Source organism: Cyprinus carpio, unplaced genomic scaffold, assembly GCF_018340385.1.
Source record: "Cyprinus carpio isolate SPL01 unplaced genomic scaffold, ASM1834038v1 S000006659, whole genome shotgun sequence".
Classification (NCBI taxonomy): Eukaryota; Metazoa; Chordata; class Actinopteri; order Cypriniformes; family Cyprinidae; genus Cyprinus; species Cyprinus carpio.
The window spans coordinates 214171-235472 of NW_024879283.1; the positions used below are offsets into that span (position 1 = coordinate 214171).

Below are 21302 nucleotides of genomic sequence, written 5' to 3' on the forward strand. Positions count from 1 at the left end.
GCATTTGCAATCATACGCTTTTTTTTCTAATTAAATGCAGCGATCCTCTTAAGACATGCCTTTAGATTTAAAAATAACTTTCTTTAATGTCTGCTTTAATCACTAGGCCTGTCTGCTGTCAGTGGGCTTCTTTTATACTCGCTGCATAGAGAGCTGTTGCCTTTGTTGAGCCTTGAAATAAGGTGTTTATTGAGAATTAAATGAAATGGGTAAAGTAATTTATTGCAATTTTTTTTAAAGACATTTCTTTTTTCTTATGAGAGGCTAACGTTTATATGAGCCACTGAGAACACCGCACATTTTTCTACAGGGAACGCTTGCCCCCTTGCGTTAAAATTCGGAACTACATTTCTGTTTCCATTTGTGGGAAACTAAAATGTACAGTTTATATAATGCACACCTTGAGATTTATGAAACTCTTTAAAATCATCAATAATATAAAAGCGCGTTTTATAAATAATAGCTTTAGTGGAAGCTTGTATTCTAGGAAGTTAACAAGTTGCAGATAAGGTTCACCTGGGCGGAACTCTTGATTCGTTATGTTTCAACACGGTAATAAACCAGTCGCACAAGAAGGAAACATACGGTTAGTTTCTTTTTAGCATTTCGGTTAATAATGTTATTTTAGTTAATAAGAAAACACAGCACAATATAACTGTATTATTACGTCGGCTTGCCCCTGTTTGCTTTAGCAGTAGTGTCTTTTTTCGAGTTAGGAGAATAGCTAGAAAAGTTTTGACAAATCATTAATAATGTCTAAAGCTGCAGTTCCTCTGCGAATTCTCTGTATTCACGGTTATCGACAGAATGGGAACTCTTTCAGAGAGAAGACAGGAGCATTACGCAAATTACTAAAGAAACAAGTGGAGCTGGTGTATATTAGTGCACCACACCAAGTGCCTGCAATTCAAAACGAAAGTGAGTGTAAAAATGATATTATATTTGCTGTACATCAAAGCCTAGTGGGTTGCCTAGTGTCACATGTACATTAAAATATATAAATATTTAAACCCCCTCAGTACATTCGTGTCATTTTTTTAATCTTTCATTCTTATCTTATTACTTCTTCTTCAATACATTCAGCCAATCAGGGGCCTGAGAAGACAGCCAGTGGTGGTGATGAGGACCAGAGGGGCTGGTGGTTCTCTGATGTCCAGGCACAAAGTTTCAACGCTCAGCAGGAGTGTGAGAGCAGCCTGGGTCTGGAAGAGAGTATAGAGACTGTGAAAACTGCAGTGAAGGAACTTGGCCCCTTCGATGGCATCCTGGGATTTAGTCAAGGTGCCGCCCTGGTGGCTATGCTTTGTGCACTGCAAGAACAAAAACTAGAGGCTGATTTTAATTTCCGCTTTGCCATCCTGGTCGCCGGATTCTGCAGTGTCTGTTCCCAGCATCGTCGGTTTTATGAAGGCCCGGCGATAACAATCCCTTCTCTGCATGTGTTTGGACAGGATGACCGTGTAATTCCAGAGGAGATGAGCCGAGATCTGCTGCCAGCGTTTGATGGAGCTCAAATCCTCGTTCATCCTGGTGGACACTTTGTCCCGGCGGCATCTTCTCACAGGCAGACATACCAAGACTTCCTCAAGAAGTTTGAGTGAGAGGATAAAAGAGTATCTGAGAGTTCCTGGAATAAATCAGGCCTACGTTAAATGTACTTCTTGAAATATAGCTACGTTATAAAAGCCTTGGAAATTGAACAGTCAATAATAAGATGTTTTACACTGTTCTCAGGGAAATGGTTACTTGAATAAAGACTTTCACGAGTATGCAGTGCTGTATTGTTTGTTGTCCAGCTCATTTGCTTGACAGAGTCTATCAAAGGATATTTCAGGGTTCAAAACATGTTAGGCTCTGTAGCATGGAGTTCAGAAAATAATATTAATATATGATAATAAATATAATATCAATTATAATATATTTGTATTTGGAGTTATTTGTTTTAATGGCATTGTAAAAATAAATTATAAATTAGTTTATTGAACCTGGTAAAAAATGAACAGAAAATCTTAAAGTTTTTGTTAAATATCATATTTGATACATCAGGCTTTTATAGCTTGTATAGGTGAATATGCAGCTCATACTCAAGGAGGAAAAAAACACTTCACGTTTATTCAGAGGCCCAATCTGAGCAAAAATATGCAATTTGATGCAGTTACTGATATTTATATGGCCAAAAAGTTGAAATCCTGATAGCTTGCAATGAAAATAAATGAAAGTATGTGTGACCATGGACAACAAAACCATGGTCTTAAGTCGCTGGCGTATATTTTTAGCAATAGCCAAAAAACATTGTATGGGTCAAAATGATAGATTTTTCTTTTATGCCAAAAATAATTAGGATATTAAGTAAAGATCATGTTCCATGAAGATATTTTGTCAATTTAATACTGTAAATATATCAAAACTTAACTTTTGATTAGTAATATGCATTGCTAAGAATTCATTTGGAAAACTTCAAAGGCAATTTTCTCAAAACAAATATTGTCTGATCCTAATAAACCATACATCAATGGAAAGCTTATTTATTCAGCTTTTCAGATTCAGATTTTGAAAAATTGACACTAAAGACTGGTTTTGTGGTCCAGGGTCACATATAACAGTATAGCAGACTAATTTAAAATGTATTTAAATTCCAGTTGTCACTCCATATCTACCTATAATATTTCTTAGAAAGATGAAACTTAAGTTCTTAGTTTTATGATTGTTATTGTAAAAACATAAAATACAATGAAATACAATGATGACAGAGATACAAATAAACGTTCATCAAAAACCTGGTGTATTGCTTTTGATAATCACATTTTAACACGATTTAACATGATGTTGATAATTTAGAGGCCTCAAAAACTTGCATATCAAATATTATACAGTCGGTCTAGTAGAGTTAAAGCAGGCTTGTTCATCATTATTTTATTTTATAGTTTGATAAAGTGCTCATATTAAGTATAGTTAGTGGAGAGCTGGAAAGTCCTTAGATTGTTGGAATACTGTTCTGGGGGATGAACCTGAAGAAATTCATGTGGGTGGATATTCTGTATGTAATTTGAGTTTAGTGCTGACACATGCAGTACCTCCAATTTCCATTGGGGGCGTTAGTGAGAGTCTTTCCCCTACAGCTGTTTATCATTTTGATTTCTCTGTCAGTGTCTGTGTGTGTTTGTGCGAGCTCACAGGCAGAATGGGAACTCTGTGTTCTCGTGTAGTTTAAAGCGAGTTTGGCGGCCCAGGACTGCATTCATCATGATTTCCAGATGTTTGTGGGAAGCACTCCTCTATTCTCACTCATTCTTTCCAATGTAGCCAGAGCTTCCCCGCACCGCACCGTCCCTTTCCTTTCACTGACCTGATCTATCACTTTTTCCCACTCTTTCTGGCTCCATCCCTCTCTTCTTCTTGTAAATGGTTATAAAACAGCTCTTTCTGTACAACAGCTCAGATATTAGGTTGTGATTTATTTTATAAGCAGTTCACACTGTATCTACTTTATTAACGAAAGTTAAAATGACCCTGCTTACTTTATTACTACACTTTTTTTGGTTTCATTGTGCACATTGTCAAAGTCCCTTTAAGACAACTCACTTTACTCTGCGGCCATCTTGAAAGTGCCCCAAGGCATCTATTTTCTGTATAGGTAATCGTAGTGCAGGTCCTCTCTGCTTACAATCTGTATTTTCTAGTCTAGTTGGTCCAATTTGTTTCTAGAATAAACAATCTATGGAAAGCTTTTTACAGAGCACCTAAAGGGACATGATGATGGGGGGAAATAAGATTAGGAAAAACTTTCATGTTCTTTTTGCATTCCACCAAGAAACATTCTTTAAAATGTTTGTGAGCGAATGCAAAGTTTCTTGGGGGAACTAGAAATTTTGCAAGTAAATGCAACATTTTTTCAAGGGAATGCAAAAGTTTTTTGCAAGAGAATGCAGAAGTTTTGCGAGCAAACACAAAAGCGTTGAAATTTTCGCTCCCATTTCAAACTGATTCCATCACTATTTCCCTTTAAGGGCTCCAAAGGGTTTTCACAGACACCTTAAAGAATGTTGCAATTTATTCCATTTATTTTTCTATGAGATATCCACATCATCCTTTGTCTGTATTTCCTTTACTGGTATTTTTCTGTCATTATGTTATCCTTTAATATCTATTTAGTTTTATATAAATATGTAGATGAAATTCATTATTAACACATTTTGCTATCAATACCAAGTCAATGATCACATTTTACAGCCCCCACCCCCCCCACTTCATTTGTTTTTCCCCTCTCTTTTTGTTTTTTTGTTCTTTCCTTCTCAATGCCACGTGTCTCTTTCTCCGCTCAAACAGATGGTTTTGATAAATGGAAGACAAGAGAAGAGAGGAGAAAACACAGAAACTCCCTCTTGCCAGTAAGTTTTACAACAGCTCCGTGACTCCCGGCCTCAGGAATCCATGGTCTTACACAACAGTAGTGGTCAGGGGTGTAGAGGGAGAGCTGTGTATGAAATGTCTGGAAAAGATAGACGTGAGTGTTGTGTCAGGCTATATTTTGACTCTGGTGGGTTATAGTAGAAGGTAGGACCTGTGCAATCTGTGTTAAAGGTAACAGGAGGTGTTTTTTTGTGTGTTTGTTTTTTTTTTCTGAGGAATGAGGAAGGTGTGGTTTTGAGAATGTGGGTGGAGCTACAACGTTTTTATAAGAGTAGTAGGACTGAGTAGTTTCGTCCTGTGCCTTTAAACTATCTTTTGCATCCTGAAAGCTGGTTATATGGACTATATCACATTATTTCTGGACTTTTGTATTTATTTTTGCCTTAATACTGGAAATCTACGTCTTTATGGGAGAATTTTGAGGAGTGATGCATTTGGAGAATTGATGATTTTGGGTATCTATCTAGTTTGTCATATGTTGGAGTCATGTACGTATTGTGTCATACAGCCAAACACGGTCTCATTTCAAAGATGTTTCATGTTTATTATAATGGTTTCTGTAGTCTACATAGCTGTAACCTATATATGTATGTATCTATTGTGTTTTTTTTTTTTGTTTGTGTGTGTGTGTGTGTATATATATATATATATATATATATATAAACTTATTCATAGGCTAGCTGAAGCCATTATAATAAGATGAATCATTATAATAAGATGAATCTGGTTGAAATGTTGCTTTAGAGTAGATTGAAAACCTTTGATATTTGAAGAAAACTGAAAGCTACTTATGAGGTTTCCCAGAAGAGCAGATGAAGGTTAATTCCAGGAAATTTTGTTATAGTGAAGAGGTCACTTTTTTTGCTGGTGTGGCCGACCTGACCAATCAGATCTCAGCAGTGACAGAATAGGTGGAGGGAGTTTCCCAAGGAGATTACTTAACCTAAAGAACAACTATGATGTCATTGTGATGTCAGTGTGAGGAAGCACATGGTCTGTATTTACAAACAAGAGTAAGACAGGATGAAGAACGAAGGATTTTACCAGCAAAAAAATGTTTAATGTTCTGAGATTAGGAGTTTTTGTGGGATTGTTTTGTTACTTTGTTGTTGAGTTATTTTGTTTTTTTAGAGGGGTCTTATAACCAGGAATTCAGGAATTTATCCAGCAGAGTGTGATTTGAGTAACTTATTATTTATTTCCAGCCTGATCCAAACAAACAGTCCTGCCACTTCATGGTTTTTCTGTTTATGTGGACAGGGCTTATCATAAGCCAAAGTTTGTTTCCTGACTTCTCAACTTTCCAAACTCAGGTTTTCTTTCTTTCTTTCATTCTTTCTTTCTGAGCTGCTGGAACTCTCTGTGTTATCATTGGTAAGACCTACAAGGTTTTGGTGAAAAGGAAATGCTTCGATCTGAACAAAAACTTTCAAATTCTTGTGGTTTGGCTGTTCCTTCTTGTGCGTCTAGTTGTTACAGGGGCACGTTTAGGTCAGTTAGAGGAGCTGACAAATCACAGACTGTACTTTCCATTTCTAATCACTGCAGTTAATGTATCTTATTAATTTGACTGTCTTTTTAAATGGATAGAATTTATTGATCTAAAAAAAACTGAATTTAAACTTTTATTAGGGCAAAACATGTTGCTGATTATGTCTTACATTATTTTCTCTGCTTTTCAGTTTCAAGGTCTGACACTACCCAGTTTATCTTCTTTTAGAGGCTGAATGTGTATGAATGTGTAGAGTGGCAGTGAATCTGTGTGTGTGTCTGTGTTGAGTGTGTGTGTGTGTGTGTGTGTGTGTGTGTGTGTGTGTGTGTGTGTGTGTGTGTGTGTGTGTGTGTTCGTCCCTGTATGATGCCCTTAGCCCTGAACAGTAAGAGTTTATGTGCTGAGGTTCAAGTATCAGCACATGGTCTCTTACTTGTAGGGAAAAGAGTCTCTATCAACCTCTCATCACTTTGTTTCAAAGTATTCACTTTGTTTTGGAAGATCAACATTTAGATTTGATCATTCAGCAACAAATATGGAATGTCGCAAGTTTAGCATACATGAGGCAACAATTTCCAGATCAGAGAGTTTCCAGATCAAACTTTTTTTATTAACTCAGGAAAAAAAAAAAAAACAGTTAACCCTGGGCAAAACTATTGATTTTACTGCTAAGTAACACAGAAGCTAGAAAATAATAAAAATGCAGAAGAACAGAGAAAATATTTTTAAAATCAATTGTTGCCTTCTAAATGAAAAAAAAAATTTTAATGATCAACAGGGATTAGATGCTATCTTTTTTTTTCTTTCTTTTTTTTTTAACTTGGACCCCAAAAATGCTTTAAAATGTAGATAACCCTGGGTACAAATGTTTAATTAATCAAAACTGGCATAATTTTAAAATATTAAAACCAATACAGGGGACATTGTCTTTGGATGTTGAGATTTTATTTACTTAAATTTTCATAGAAACATTTCTGAATATAATTTCTTTCTATTACATTTAATGGTACCAAGCACAACACTGGCCCACAGATTGTTTTCCGCAACTATAAACTCTCTCCTCAAGAGGGCGATGTGTGACTGCTAAAATTGGATATTTTTTAGCATTTGGGCCATGTTCTATTGCACACTACTAAAAATTGTTGCAGATTAACATACATTTAGACAAGACATCTCTGCCAGTTTGATATGTATTAATTACTCACTGAATTCACTAAAACACCTGCCCAGCTGTCCCAGATGGCACTGCAACCGGTAAAAAGAAAATGTATGACTTTCATCAATTATACAGTACATTAAACAATATTCTGTCACCCGATCCTAATTGAAACTGCCTCTCCTTGTTCCACAGGAAATTGTCTGGAAAAAAAGGAGCAATCGTTGGCACTCCACATTAGAATGAATCACTGTGCCATCAAGGGAACAAACTGAATCATCAGGAAATCATTATAGAGAAACAATTGTATATTCTGGTACAGTACATGAAGCAATTACATTGGAAAGCGAATCTGCTTGTATTGAAGTATTTAATGTATGTTGTGCAAAGAATAAAGTTTTTGGTCTCAAATGAAGAACTCAATGTAGCTTTGATGTTTTACAGCAGGCAAAGTCTGAGAAAAACATGTTTACTTTAATGTTGACAGAGACGTCTTTTAACAGAGTTTCAGAAGGAGGTAAAAATACAAATATATAAAGTCAGACTTTGACCTACTTTTTGAAATCATATCATTCAGCTTCTTAGAAAATCCTCACTGTGCTACAGTTTCTGGTCACGTGCGTGAAACATAATTCAGCCAGCTAGTCGCAATCATTTCTGATGCTTTCAGTTGTTGCTATAACACCTGCCCCTTGGCGACCATGGCTGTAGACTGTTACCATGTGCCATCGCTACAGTAACAATCTAAAGCCACGGTCACCATGGAGACAGCAGAGGTAGGGATGAGGGGGTGTTGGCATGGTAACTGGAAATAGTGCAGTTCTATTGGCTTGTTAGATGAAAAGCCATGCCTCCATAGCACAGGACTCCCCCAATACAGGCTCAGACATACACAACTGTTTGCCGTCACAGCCGAGTATTTCTGATGAATGCGTGCATGCACATTTTAACAGGGTTCACTTTTCAATCACAACCGAAGTTATACAGATGAAAGGCTAAAACCCTTCTGTATTAGTGTTGTGTGTTTGTGATGCTGGAGCCAGACTTCAGTAGCCATGACTGTAGACTGTTACTGTACTGTTGGACTCCATAAGCAGTAAGCAGTCTAGAGCCAAGGTCATGAAGTGCTGGCATACTGGTGAAGACTCACATAATAGCCAAGCTGGGCAAGACCGAGGTGAAGTCAGTTCACATGGAGAGACAGAACAGCTACTGCAATTAAAGAGAAGTGTTACAAAAAACACAGCAGAACTCAAATAAATTTTAATAATCACATAAAATGAATCTAGATAAGATATTGCTTTAATATGATTAATGATTATGGCCATGAATCTGATGCATAACCGGGTTATTTTAGTAGAAGGGCAGTGGTTTGCCCAAGCAGAATGTTCTCGGGAACATTGATTCCCGTGAGCTTCGCTGCTGGGTCAGTGACGTAGATGCTGGCTTGAACCCCTTGAAAGTTGTTCCATTTCCTAAAAGCTTTTTTTTATTATTATTGTTTTATTCTCCATATATTACTTGATATTAGTGACTTTTACTGGTAGCCCAATGCTAGACTGCTTAAATTAATTTAAATGCATTCAGGTCTGAAAGGAAGATGTAGACTTGACAGCAATAACCGCTGTCCATGGTGCTGAAAACACAGCTTTTCATTCAGAAATTGCTATTAAATTCTACAAATAATTACAAAGAAAAGGCAACTAATATACTGAACTGAACATTTTGAAGTAGTAAGACTGAAATGGTATTTTCGTGTAAAACCTACTCAAATAATCTTGTTTGGTAGCGTTCTATGCCTCAAGGTGGTGATAAATAAATAGTAAAATGAAATATAATGGAGAAGTTAGGCAGAATATGATGAACTGACACTTTCAATCACCATTCACTTTTATAGCACATTTCTGCATACATGCATTCAACTTAAGTGTTATTCTGCTCCAACTATCATATTTGAGTTCCACATATTAAAAGAATTAAGACATCAGAAACGAAAAAAAAAATGAAAAAGAGTGCAGGGTGAGCAAATAATTGTTAGAATATTAATTTTGGTTGCACTGTTCCTTTAAGAAACAAAACATATTTCGTGTACTTGTTTCAGTTCAAAAATAGCCTATTGGTCATTAGTGTCATTGGCTATGCTTATTCAATTGTACATTCATTAATTTAGAGAGAATGAATAAAGATGTCATCAATGAATGTGAAACGGACCCATCTTTAACACCCCCACTAAAAATAAAAGGATTGTGCTGCAATCGTTTGTGTGTGAGTGTGTGTTTGAAGCTGAGCGCGCGCTGTCTCTTTAAAGGGTTACAGTAGGTGACTACGAATCATCTGCAAAGTGCGCAATAGTGACGCAAACCTGACTTCAACGCCTGAATACACGTCACAAAATCTGTGTAGAAAAAAAAGTGAACGGAAACGTTAGGTAGGAAGGAAATTCATAGCCTACACTCAAGAGGGGACGAATAAGGGAGATAAAACAAAAAACAACAACAAAAAAAAACGACATAGTTGAATATAACGGCAAAAATAAAACGATAGTTAGTGGAGGTACGAGGGCATCTACAGGAAAGAAAGGAGAGCGCGAGTGTTGCCATGTCTAGCTGTTATAAGCGACTTGGTCCTTGTTTTCTCACTTAGAAATAGGCGGGTTTTAGGCTAAGAATACACAGTTGACTGATTCGTCGTTATTTAGTGTGAAATAAGTATGTTTAAACGAAGTCTTTGGGGAGCTGAGGGAGCGTTTCTGCTCCTCTTCAGATAAACTGCAGAGGAAATGGACCATTTCCTACAAAACCTCTATTTTGTTTCGAAGCCTGTTATAAGGAATAAGTTCCATGCTAAATGAATGTTTGTTTTTTTTGTGTCAGGACCTGGCAACAACTACGACAGTTATCTTCACCGGAAATCTCCCGGTGTCACACATTCACGAGAAAGTTTACAGCGAAGATTCGGACGGCATTGTACATTAGATGCTTCACTTACAGCGACATAGCGAATAGACTTATTTCACGAAATGTATATACATACATTGCAAAAATACATATTTCTAATATGTCTGTGACATTACCGAAAAGTTAATACGCAATGAGGCAAACGTATAATGAATAATAATGCAAATTCTAACTTCACAAATTAATTTTCTACTCTTCTTAGATCATATTCTTTAATTTAACTCGCGAAAGCAAGCTTTTTTTTCATCATCAAATGCATTGTCCAATAGACTGTTCCCTTTAAAGGGTCTTCATGCTGCCCACGTGCGAAAAAAGTGAGTCACACTGCAGCAAGTTTCAGGTCGCCTGCAATGTACCGTACATCTTTTAATAAATACGCATTTAAAATATTGTCTGGAAAAAGAACTTCTGAGACTTTAGTGTTTGGCAACCATCAGGTCATTTCTAAATGAACTTCCAGGCTGTCACCGTGCCATTTTCAACCAAACAGTTTCAAATCACACTTACCTTGAAACACAGGAGTCCTCGCCAAAATTGCAGTCGATTTTCAGGCGGCTGTCCGTTTTCTAGTAAGCTGGCGCTCCAGGAGGATGGCTCGATGTACTGCGTAATGAGAAGTTCTTAGTGTCTCCATTTGGGCCACTGTCTGCACTCGTCACGCTCGTCTTGTCTTCTTTTTCCTGGTAGAAACAAGCAGCTCTCGAGCGCTTTTCCATCTACCGTGCGCTTTTTATAGAGATCTGATAGTACTAGTAAGCTGGAGAGGGAGGGGGACTCATTCACTAAAAAGCATCACCTACTCAACTACGCGCGTGCACTACGTCATTGACGGAATTTTGTCAACGAGGCTGCTATTTATAAAGACCAAGGAGAGTTTGGATTCTCACAATGCTCAGTTGAACGAGCAAAGAATGATTATATATATACTATGCATCCTTGTTCCTACATCTGAACCTTCCAGTTAAACTCTCAAGACTGAAAATATGTCTAAATACATTTATGATTTATCATTTATGATTCTCTTGTTGGTATTTAGGGTTTACATCTACACAACCTTTTAGTATATTTTTTAGATGTTAAAGGATGTTAAATAACAACTATCATCGGAGTCATTAGGCTCTCTTGTTTTAACCAGTAGGCCTATATAACATCCAAACAACCTTTTCACCTATGAGTTAATTGCATAAATTGCATATCATAACTGATCAGGTTGTAACACTTTCCAGTGTACTTCTACTGGAACCAAGATTGCACAATATGTTACAGTGTATAGACCACGTTTACCAAAAATACAAATGAACACATTTGATGTTTTCAGTTAAGTGTTACATCCAAGTGTAACCCCTCTTTTGTATTTGCTACTAATTTACACATTTTTGTGGATTGTGGTTGTGGATTTGTAAATATATATATATATATATATATATATATATATATATATATATATATATATATATATATATATATATATATATATATAAAGTTTGAGACATTTAGCACAAAATCACGTGTTACAGACGGTGAAACAGTTACAGCACCCCTCACCCCTCTAAAGTGCACCTTCAACAAAAGCATAAAGTTAGGCTATATGACATCACATCAGTTTAATTCTGCTTTTATTTTCATTAGACTTATATAAATATATCCATACTGTATAATAAGTGAAGTGTAATGAAAATAAAATAAAATCTCAGGATTTATATATTATCCTACGTGAGCGCGTGAGTCGTGATTCCTCTCGCGCCGTTCGCCCTTTCACTGTACAGCGTTTCATTGCGGACGCCCTTTTTCCAGCAGGAACGGAACATCGCAGTCTAATTTCTTGTGTTTGATGCGGCAGAAATGTCGACAGCCATTCGACTGTTGTAATAAACCGATTTGAATCATATTGCGCGCAGAATGTCGACAAGCCCTCTGCGGATCGCGTCGCTGAATCATTCTCGAGGAGAAGCGTTTAGTTATTCAGACAGACGTCAATGGGAAGCAGTCAAAGCGGCAGAGGAGTGATGATCCCCCTGAAATCGATACAAGTGTAACTCGATTTGAAGTCTCTAAGTGCGCCGAGAGCACGCAAATGCGTACAACCGGTAGTCTACGTCCTCATGACCAATTCTGGATAGTGATTTGGGGAACCCTTAAGACGTAACGCACGTGTCAGACGGGTAGCTCGTATTCTCCCTCCTGAATGTGGGATGATCAAGACAGCGGAATACACCGAGTGCCCCCGCAAAGGGTAAATCCCTGAGGAAGTTTGCAGCTTTTCTAACTTTTGCTGAGCTCTTATCAACTTATTTAGAATATTATATTGGCGAACATATTATTTAAACAATAATTACTTCATTTTATCAACTTGCTGCAAACTCACATAAGAATACGTGCTTGCTTGCCTCATCGATATTGTTTTTTAATAAACTGTTTTAAGCCACCCCTTATAGGCACCTTTTTGCATTGTTAGATTTTATTTTACTAGCAAGTTAAGAAATATTTCAATGTTTTTGAGGACAATTGAATTCATTTCTGCATGGACACACACCTTAAAAAGAAAGAAAGGGAAATTGCCAAGAGAAAAAAAAAGATGGATTTATTGAACACACGTTAACCTTTTGAGCTCTAACAGAGGGACATGTTGGCACACTACACTACACCCAATGAAAACCTGCCAAATCAAGTTAGAAGTCATTGAATGTAAACGAGGCTATGAGGGATAGACTTTGGCTGTGTCCAAAATCACATACTCTCTTGAGAAGGTATTTATTGTAAATAAGTAGGCTACTTCGTGACCACTACAAAAAAAGTATGTTCTATATAGTATAAAAGTGGGTAGTAATGGAAACTGGATGTGCTACATTTGCCATGTTGTCATTATCACATGACCTACCAAAGTCAGTTGCGTCACGTCAGTGCCATTTGCAAACTCGTGTTCATTGTATGCACACTTCAGAATCTCACTGGAAGTAGAAGGTCATCTGGGTACATTGTGCCTACTCTATTATGGGTCACATATGTTTTTCAGATACTATACAGTAGCGAAATATGCAATTTCGGGTTTGGAGCCTTCAAGTCTTTATTGGCACACACCATATAAAGGTCCTAAATCATGTAAGTTTCACAACTCAGAACTTTAAAAACTTTTATGGCGTTTTTGTCTAATTTTTTTGTTTGTTTGTTTGTTTGTTTTTTTTAACAGGTCATTTGAACAATCAGCTGAACAATTGGTATATTGTTTAACAACAGTACAGTTAAACAGTACCACTACTTCTATCTCTCACAGTCTCATTTTCATTCCTGTCAAAAATTAAATATGGTGCTATCCAGACTGAGGTCTATACAAACCAACAGGTATTTTTATGAATCAGTTATATGAAATTGCACTAAAATAAATATAACAACTTGCCCCAACCTGACATTAATGTAAATTTCCCTTGTCCTGAGAACATCTTTCAACCTTTTTTGTTGCAATCTATGTTTATTATATAGTCGACCCTTCCCTTACCAAAAAGTAGTATACTTCAAGTTTATTTTAAGTGTACTTAAGTAAATTTCAAGTATATTTTCAAGTATACTTTATGTAGCAAGTATACAAATATCAGTATTCTAGTAGTATACTTGTAAGTGTACTGTTTCAATACTCCTTGGGACTAAATTAGCCCACTTTCTAGTATATAAAAGTATACTTTTAAGCCAAAAGGGGCGGGGCATCGGGCTATATAAGCAGCCGTCTCACCTAGGCAAACTTTTGCTGAGGTTTGTATAAAAAGAGAAAATTTCCTAGAGCAAATTTCGTGGTGTTGTTTCAAATGTCGTGCCACAGTTGTGGCTTATGCAGGGCCCCTGTGCATGCTGATGATGGGCACGATGACTGCGTGCGATGCCTGGGGAAGTCCCACGCTGAAGCTGCTCATCGACACGACCTGTCCACATTGCGTGGATGTAAGTCTTGCCTTCCTGTGCTCACGGATAACTTTCTTTTCAGAAAGTGACTCTGCCCCTTGCGTCCTCCCGTTTCTCTCCTCCCAGGAACCTGTGAGGAAGTAACAGCGGGGCAGAGGATTCCAGCGCTCGGATGTGATCGAGCTCACGTCGGCTCAAGGCCCACATGCATCAGTCTCTCCTCAGAGAAATTTTTCGCCCGTCCACTTGACTGCCGACTTACGTTCTCGGTCACTGAAAACCGCTCTGCTAGTGGTGCTAGCATCAGTTAAGCGAGTAGGAGACTTACAGGCACTCTCCATGAGCCCCTCTTGTCTTGAGTTCGGGCCTGGCGACTCCAAGGTCGTCCTGAAGCCAAGGCACGGGTATGTCCCAAATGTTCTCTCCACTGCGTACAGAGACTAGATTGTTGTTCTCTCCACGCATCCTCCTTCTCAGGATGATCAGGAGTGGAACTTTACTCTGCCCTGTCAGGGCTTTAAGGGCTACACTGACCGCCTCTTTTCGACAGTCAGAACAGCTATTTGTGTGCTTCGGAGGCAACACCAAGGGTCATTCGGGTCATCCTGGGGTTAGCTTTGTCCCCTACATGTTCTCAGGCCCCTTGGCGCCTGAACTGTAGGAGGTCAACAAGGTGACTGGTGTAATTACATTCCTGATTGGTCTGGGATACTTTACGTATTCATTACAAGCCCTTCTAAGTGCTCTGGGCGAACACCCGGTAATCCTTCCTGATAGCATGGCGTGATTATATTGTCCCCATAGCAGCTTAGTGTAAATGGCTTACGACACAGTAAGAGTGTAGTATCAATACAGAATGAGTATTGCTTACCTTGCCGTACAATGCGTAAGGACACCTCATGTCGTCGCTTCAGTCGAATTAAATCAGTTTGCTGCTCACTCACCATAGGCTCACGCGGCTCTGCCGCTCCGCCATTGGTTCGTTTATATTGAACTCCACAAACCAATGGTCGTGCAGTTTCAACGCGTGATTCAAAAAGGCTTCAGAAATCGGAGAAAAGGACTTTTCCCCATAGCGTCTTAGCCTAAACAGCTTACGACGCAGAACTCATTCCGTATCTAAGGGAACCGAGGTTACGTTAGTAACCGAGTATGTTTAGTAGTTTTATACTGCAAGTATACTCATAAGTTTTCTTTAAGTGAACTTTACATCATAATTTAAGTATACTACTATCCGTTTATTTAGGTTTTATTTTGTATATATTTTGTTATATGAATATCTGAACATACAAAACATCCAAAGAAAGAACAGTGTATCTGCTTGTAAACAAAAACATTTTATTCTAGCTTCATGCATTCCTTTTTTAAACACTTTAATGTGGGTAAATTTCATAAAAAATAAAGAAATAACATTTTGAACAAAAAGCTGAAAAAAGACTATGAATTGGATTCAGAATGATAATCAAAATGTAAATGGAGTCGATCATCACCGCAAAGCTTGACTGTAATTATTACCTCTTCATTGGTCGACATTTTATTCCAAAAAATTACAGTTTTGATGCTGTTTCATGTCAGATAATCGTGTTACATGTGTTAGTATCTGTTGTTTCTTTTTCTTCTTCACTTGTGTTTTTTTGGAAATTCTGTGCAGAAGATGTGTACTAGCACCGTCTACCATATAACAATGAAAACACGGATTCTAGGAGCACAAGTATAGCTCAAATATATTTAGAAGTATAAGTCAAGTATACTTAAATGTCATTTTAAGTATATTTCTGAGGAGTACATAAAGCCCATTTCTGAGAAGTACATAAAAAGTAAACTAAAAGCATACTTTCCTATTTTTAGTTTAAAAGAAGCATACTAATTGCACACTTGAATAAACTTCTTTTTCGTAAGGGTTGCCTGGATTTATATGTCATTTTAATGTGTTATCCAATACTATTAAGAATATGATATTGGAATATTAGATTGCATGACAGAATTTGCTAAATATTATAACATAAGAAGGATTTATATTAGATATTTGAAACCAAAATACAAAACCGCAAACCACTGCACAATATTCAAACAGTATTCAAATATTTCTTAGTTCTGTGGTTTTGGAGATCCCGTTTCTGTAATAAAACATGAATCTAGTTGTTTCACAGACCCCTTTCTGAACTTCAGCAGGGCATTTTGGGTGAACACGTGTCTTCCTTTTTGAATTTAGAGAGAAATGCACGCATCATCAATTGCAGGAAGCTCACTGCCGGATTCAATTTCTTTTATTTCAGAGCAGAGGACAGAAAATAACTCTCTTAGACGCTGAGTGGGAAGAGTCTTTGCGAGGCTGCGTTTACTTCCGCTTCTATTTTCAGAGTCCCATCTCCTCATCAGGAGCTACTTTTTTTTGTCGTCCCTGCCTACCCTGCATCCCTTCATCTTTTGCTTAGTTGATTCCTATTTGTTTATGAGTTTCCTCCAGCTGTGAGAAGTTGTTTTTTTTCCGGACTGTACGCCGTAGACTTTGATACTACATAATTAATTTCAAGAACATCCTGACCTCCAAATGTCCTACTTTTAAAACATACAGATGTATGATCAGCATATATCTTAAACATGGATGAAAATGAAAATGCAAAAGAATTTTGACACATTGTTGGTCATGTGTGGGCATATTTTACAATGTGCTGTTTGTTAAAGCTTTCATTAAAAATAACAAGAAGAGATGCTGAATTTTATCTCCTCTCTCTCTGTCTCTCTCTCTCACACACACTCTCTTGCTCTCTATTTCGTTGTCACTTCCGCCCACCCTTCTCATCCTGCTCTCTTCCTCCTTCTCCAATGTATTCGCCCCCACAGAAACTGTCACCTCCCTCCCTTTTCTCTCTCCATGCTTTTCGCGTCTCTCCACGTTGTCAACTGTATTGTTTCTCTCTCCCCGCATTTGCAGATGTTCCTCAATTTGCTAGCGACACCGATAACGATATCAGAATTTTCTGAAGATTGATTCAAAAGGCGAAACTTGATGTCTGGAGACAGTAACTGCTTCCTCCATCTCCGTCTCCCTTCTCACTTTCTTTTTTTTTTTTTTTTCTCCATCTGTATCTCGCTCGGTATTCGCTGCACAGAATGCACTCAGATCAATACAAAAAAAAGCCCACACCCCTCCCTTATCCTCTGCCTCCCTTCTCTTTTCACCCCCTCCCACCCACCATGTCTCTCTCTCTGACTCATGCAGAAATCCCTGCATGCCTGAGCCCAGTTTGTGTTTTTCTCTCTCTGATTGCAAGGCTGACTTGCATATAATGAGGTTTGCCGGAGAGAACAAGTGAAAAAGAAGGATGAGCAAGAGGCAAGTGGGTTCTGATTGGTAAAACCCCCTCCACCCCCACATGTTCATTTACAGACGCATACCTTCGGACCCCCAAATGCATGCATTTCTATTCCTCCTACCACACCCGCCCGAATCGCCCAGCACATCCACACATGCACACACTCTCTCTCTCTGATTCAAGTTCATTCATTATACATCAAAAGAACAATCTGGACTGCTGTGAAACCACAGTGTGACCAATAACTGTCGACAGATGTGACTTTCCTTTATCAAGATACACATTAAATCACTGCACTATATATGCAAGAGAGAAATCTAGCATTGCAGTTGATGAAAGAGGAACACAATACAGTGGAAGTATATACAAAATGTACAGACCACAATGTAAAAAGTAAAAATGTGCAGTTAGTTTGCCGTTCCTTCTTGATCTGAACCTTTAAAAACCATGTCCAGTAATGTAATACAATGTAGAAAGATAGTATTATTCATATTAAATAATATTTTTGATATATATATATATATATATATATATATATATATATATATATATATATATACACACACACACAACCGGTGAAAGGTTTGGGATCTGTAAGTGTCTTCAGTCTTCAGAAATCATTCTAATATCTCCCTCAAGAAACATTTCTGATTAATATCAGTGTTGAGACAGTTGTGCTGTTGCACATATTTGTGGAAACCGTGATCGTTATTTATCAGGAATATTTGATAAATAGAAAGTTTAAAAGAACAGCATTTTTCTGAAATAGAATCATTTGTAACATTATAAATGTCTTTAATGTCACTTTTGATCAGTTTAAGGCATCATCGATGAATAAAAGTATTTATTTTGTGTTTTCTTACTACATATTTTTAATGCTTCCACAAAAAGCAGCTATTTTCAACATTGATAATAATCAGAAATATTTAAATCACCATGTTAGAATGATATTGCCTAAATAAATGTATATTTGCATTTATTAAATACGGAAAAATTAGGTCTCAGACTTTTGAAAGCCACTGTGTAAATATTTAGAATGATTGACATCATATTTAATATTTAAGCTATGTAGAGTTGTTTCTTCCTCATTTAGTACATATTTGAGTAGCTTGTAAATTAAACACACAGTCCAGCATTTCTGCTGCTATCATCTCTTCTGTCTTCTCTCTCTCTCTCTCTCTGTCTCTATGCCTCTTCTTCTGTTCTTCTTCTTCTTCCCAAGAGCTGTTAATGTGAATTAAACATTAAAAAGCTTTCAGAGGCTTGAGGTTGTTGGGATACATACGTCAGTGGTTCTATATACCGCCTCAATATCAAATGTCGTGTTTTTTCATCCCCTATGTCTCATTTTCTTCTTCCCTCATGGTTTTTTCTCACTGCATTATCTCTGCATTGCTCATTGTTCTTGCTGCACCTTCTCCACCTCTTCATTTAATTCTTTCATATTAATCACTGTCTCTTTCCCCGTGTGTCACCTGGACCACTTCATTCCTCCTTTTACCAACATCCACCTCTTCTCTCATTACTTTTAAAAAGTTAGCTTCAGACGATCACCCACCTCCCCTTTTCATCTATCAAGGGAGAGAGGGAGGGGAGAGAACAGGAGTATGTGAGAGAGAGAGGGAGAGGGATGGATAAATGAGGGGGCAGGAAAAACCCCTGGTGGTGTGAATTCACCTGCAGTAAACACCCTGCCTTTCCCACTTCCGATCTGCTCATCTGTATTCTGAGTCTTTTCTCTGCTCTTGCTCTCCCTCCTCCCACCTCTATTGCTCATCTCCCCCCTCCTCCCTCGCTTCTGTCCCTCAGTATTACTTTACCTGCAGCATAGTGCAGCAATGAAACACTAGTGGCAGTTTTCAATGTTCATCAATTCATCACAATTCAGATGCACTTTATTAGTGGTACAGAATAAAAACATATGAAAGCATATTAATATATTTAATATTAAAATATATTTCATATATAAAAATGTAAAAAGTGGTAATGGACATGGCACCATTGAAAAAATAAAGTTTTTTATTGGCATATGGTTCCATGAAGAACCTGTAACATTCATGGAATCTTTCCATTTTCTTTATCATAAAAAAAGGTTCTTTAGATTTTTTAAACTTTCTTAATACTAAGAAATAATGATTCTTTTTAGAACTGTTAACTGAAATGTTCTTTGGGGAACCGAAAATGGATCTTCTATTGCATCAAATCACCTTTTGGAATTTTTTAGGAGTATGCAATATTGTCTTACGTTTTCTTAAAACAGCATGGTATTATAATGCTTTAAAACATAACACATGTAAATGAATTGGAGTACATTGTAAATTTCATTCATGGTTTATGATTATATGAATCCTTCAGTACTACTGTATTAAAGTGCCATGGTACCATCAAATTATGCTGCTGATTATGAGCACACACTCTCCGAAAAGAAAAGGTGCACAAGCTGTCGTTGGGGTGGTACCCTTTCAAAAGGCTCATATATGAGGTACCTTTAGGGTACTTATATGCACCTGCAAAAGTGTACCTTTTGAAAAGTTTTTGTACTTGTTTCTGAGAGTGCAATATAGCATTATATGCAATAATGTTAATGTCAGATGCATATTGGCTTTAATGAATAAAAAATAAATTAAATAAAAAATAAATAAATTCCCATGCATTCCAAATCATACATCCAACTTGAAATGTTTTAGAGACATATCGCACATTTCATCCAGATGAAAACTCACACCTCGGATTGACATATGAACTACGTATGTAAGCTATCAGGGAGGTGTTGTTACGCCCTGTGGAGCTGACAGGAAGCACTTCCATAAATAAGCAATTCTTGAGCAATTCAGACAAAAGGTGAATTAGGCTCCTGTCCCTTTAAATGCCTGGCTGATGCCATGTTGCTAGGGAAATGGAGATGTTTACTCCAACATCAGTGTGAGCTGGCCGACTCTCTTGTGTCCTTCCACGTTTTCTCTTTCTCACTTGCTCTCTCCCTCCTTCATTCTCTCTGTACATTTTCAATCTCATGATATTTTTTTCCTCCTACTTGCCTCACACTGTCAGAAAAGGACAATTTAATTTAAAAGGAATAAACTAACTGATGTTTATATTATTGATACATGCATGTTCAGAATCGTCGTGCGATTCTTCGAAATTAGAACAATGAGTAAAATGATGGATGAAAAACTTACCTCATGAACCACATTTTAATGAAGCTGTTCAGCCTATTTCGTTCTTTCTGTCTGAACATTTTTTTTGTTGCCAAACCCCCTCCAAGATTTTTTTTAAAGAGTGATACATTTCAAGGTTTCATATCTGAAATAAAACATCTGCATATTCAAGTCAAGCAGAAGAAAAATAAAAGACAAAACTATACAGAGAAATTTCTAATGAACGTCCTTGAGGTTGCTCTTGAAAATGTAACAACACTGACACCTGTGGCCATACTTAGGAACTGCACTTCACATTAAAAAAATAAAGAAATAAAATAAAATAAAAATAGCTCATTTATTTTGCAGCAGGGGGCTGTATGCTCTGTTAATTTTGTATTTTTGTATATTCAGGGAGTTTTTATTTTTCGTTTCGGCTCCTTAACTGCCTTGAAATTTCCTTACGTTTCTCATTTGCTCACATACACACACATGAAACACAAAGCACATGACTCACAAGGATGACTCATAGTACCCACCTCTCTGTTCTCACTGAACCCTGTCATCCCTTGAGAGAGAGAGAGAAAGAGAGAGAGTAGTGGGTGATGGCTGACAGGGAGAGATTTAATTAATTTCAGTAATTTACCATCAGAACTTGATAGCTGAACCAAATTATTGCTGGTTGTGATGTGTTTCCAGGTTTTGTAAATTGATTTATTGTGCCCTTTTAGCTGAGCTGTTAGTGGTTAGGTCTCTAACGAGTGGAAATCAAAAAAAGAAAATTCACAAAGGTGCTTTACATTAGTTTGGACTTGGATTTTCCTCACAGACACTCAGAACAATGCACCATATCCTGGCAGTTTATGTAATCAACATAAGCAGAAGTAATTAAGCTCAGGCTGTAAGGTCTCAGTGAGAGAGAGATAGCAGGCTAATTAAAGT

The 21302-nt window shown here is 37.3% G+C and overlaps 1 protein-coding gene and 1 long non-coding RNA gene across 2 annotated transcripts; one reads left to right on the forward strand and one right to left on the reverse strand.

Annotated features, from left to right (window-relative positions):
* The first annotated feature begins 532 nt into the window (after positions 1-532).
* LOC109045915 (OVCA2 serine hydrolase domain containing) lies at positions 533-1769 on the forward strand. The gene is made up of 2 exons (XM_042755301.1): positions 533-918; positions 1084-1769. Exons 1-2 carry the CDS (start codon positions 753-755, stop codon positions 1599-1601), a joined length of 684 nt encoding a protein of 227 aa, XP_042611235.1. The 5' UTR covers positions 533-752; the 3' UTR covers positions 1602-1769.
* A 4721-nt stretch (positions 1770-6490) lies between these two features.
* LOC122144410 lies at positions 6491-11026 on the reverse strand. Its single transcript, XR_006159694.1, has 2 exons — positions 10523-11026; positions 6491-8270 (listed from the first exon to the last, which is right to left on the reverse strand). It is a non-coding gene; the product is annotated as an uncharacterized LOC122144410 (long non-coding RNA).
* Between the last annotated feature and the right edge of the window lie 10276 nt (positions 11027-21302).

Coding starts and splice junctions, on each gene's coding strand:
- LOC109045915 (XM_042755301.1), top strand. CDS start 753: ATGTCTAAAGCTGCAGTTCCTCTGCGAATTCTCTGTATTCACGGTTAT. Junction 919..1,083: donor GCCTGCAATTCAAAACGAAA/GTGAGTGTAAAA, acceptor CAATACATTCAG/CCAATCAGGGGCCTGAGAAG.